This window comes from Ascaphus truei, chromosome 20 (assembly GCF_040206685.1).
Source record: "Ascaphus truei isolate aAscTru1 chromosome 20, aAscTru1.hap1, whole genome shotgun sequence".
NCBI lineage: Eukaryota > Metazoa > Chordata > Amphibia > Anura > Ascaphidae > Ascaphus > Ascaphus truei.
The window spans coordinates 30316599-30318637 of record NC_134502.1 but is presented as its reverse complement, the minus strand read 5'-3'; the positions used below and the strand labels follow the sequence as shown (position 1 = coordinate 30318637).

The 2039-nt window shown below is 39.9% G+C and overlaps 1 protein-coding gene across 1 annotated transcript; it reads left to right on the top strand.

The window, feature by feature from the left end:
* Positions 1-671: 671 nt before the first annotated feature.
* On the top strand, positions 672-1643 carry LOC142471146 (olfactory receptor 11A1-like). The gene has a single exon (XM_075577935.1). The coding sequence runs from the start codon at positions 672-674 to the stop codon at positions 1641-1643; it is 972 nt and encodes a 323-aa protein (XP_075434050.1).
* The last annotated feature ends 396 nt before the right edge of the window (positions 1644-2039 follow it).

The following is a 2039-nucleotide window of genomic DNA, read 5'->3' as shown; positions in this document are numbered from 1 at the left end:
AGTATTTCATTTAAAAAATAGGGGGGAAAAAGGAGATCCTTCAGCTGTGATAACATATTGTAACATACAAGTAAATGTTTTGATTGATATTATTGTTTCAATGGACCAGCATGAGAGGTCTTCCCGGGTGTAACTTTCAGGATCTCAAATCCACTTTCTCCAGATGTTTAGTTAGTATTATGTCAAACCATCACCTTTTGAAACAGATGTAACTGGATGTGAAAAGCTACAGTACTAAATCATCCCTTCACTTCTCTTCTGTCCAGGATATGTTTGAGGAGAACGAGACAACCGTTAGGGTTTGCATTTTCCTTCCTTCCATCCTTCCCATCCTTCTGTCCCTGATTTTAGAAACCGCTTGGTACCATTGAGGCCAGTTATTCACCAGTACTTAACTTCAAATCTTTATTTTTTTTTAAGTATCTATCTTGTAAGGTTAATGCCGTTCTACGCTAGGAGATCATTCAGTTTTTATAATATAAAACATAAGTAAATGTATTAATATTATTTTAATGAACCAACATGAGAGGAGTTTCTGGATCTTCTATCTTCTTCTTCTGATGCTTAGTTAGTATTATGTGAAACTATAACCTTCTGAAACAGACGTTATGTGATGCAAAGAACCACTAAATCTTCTCTTCTTGTCCTGCCCCTTCTCTTCTCTCCAGGATATGTTTCAGGAGAACCAGACAACAGTCACTGAATTTCTGCTCCTGGGATTTCCATGTCTCAAAACCTTCAATGTCGCCCTCTTCATTCTGTTCCTCATGATCTACATCATAACCTTAGCTGGAAACCTGCTGATCATCATACTGGTGTCAAACAGCCAAAGCCTTAAATCTCCCATGTACTTCTTCCTCTGTCACCTGTCCTTGTCTGACATGTTGCTCACCACAAACATAGCCCCTAACATGCTACATGTTGTGTTGAACGGAGGGGGCACCATACATGTTACTGGCTGCATCACACAATTTTACTTATTTGGCATTTCAACAGCTGTAGAGACTCTTCTTCTCACAGTGATGTCCCTTGACCGATATCTGGCCATCTGCAACCCACTGCGGTACACCTCCATCATGGACATCAGACTTAGTCTCCACCTCGTTACCTGGACTTGGCTGATTGCATTTCTGTTAATGATATCCATCGTTATTCCTATGTGCCAGTTACAGTTCTGTGGTCCCCATATCATTGACCATTACTTCTGTGATTTGGATCCTCTTCTGGAGCTGTCATGTTCAGACACCTCCATTGTGAAACTAGAAGATTTTGTCTTAGCCATCCCTACAATACTCTTCCCATTTGTCTTCATCACTTCCACATATGTCTCCATCTCCCTCACCATCCTCAGGATCCCGTCCACCACTGGGAAACAGAAAGCCTTCTCCACCTGCAGCTCTCACCTGGCAGTCGTGGGCACATTTTATGGGACTCTCATAGCTATTTACATGACACCATCCCGAGGACAGTCATTTAATGTAAATAAGGTCCTATCCCTTCTGTACACAGTGGGGACTCCACTTTTCAACCCAATTATATATAGTCTGAGAAATCAGGACATCAAGTTGGCTCTGAGAAAATGCCTCTATATAAGGAGAAGTTCATCTATTAAAATAAATCTCAATAGAGAGAACACCATTTGAGCTTTTTGCTGCGACAATTAAATTTGAACCATTTGTATAAATGGCTGTAGTAATAAAAATGGGAAATCCCAACAGAAGAAGGGTGAGTACAATCAGATGGAAGTGTGGCACTGTCCTCAATTTAGAACGTTATTACTGCACAAAAAGACCAGGAAAACCGCAGGGTGAAAACCCTCACAAAGAAATGTATGAACCCAATAAACCTAGACACTATTAACTACTAAGTGCTATGCACTGTATTAGGCATGCAATAAGCCACACCTCCTAATCAATATTAAAATTTTCAATAGTTTAATAGAGTTTATTCATGTTACCTTCTATCACACTAGATTTGTCCTGTGAGGAAATAATCGGTTTGTTTTTGTTCCATGTCTCCTCATTGTTTGGTCCTACTGA

What these genes read in the sequence shown, in the direction of transcription:
- LOC142471146 (XM_075577935.1), top strand. Translation starts at nt 672, where the DNA reads ATGTTTCAGGAGAACCAGACAACAGTCACTGAATTTCTGCTCCTGGGA.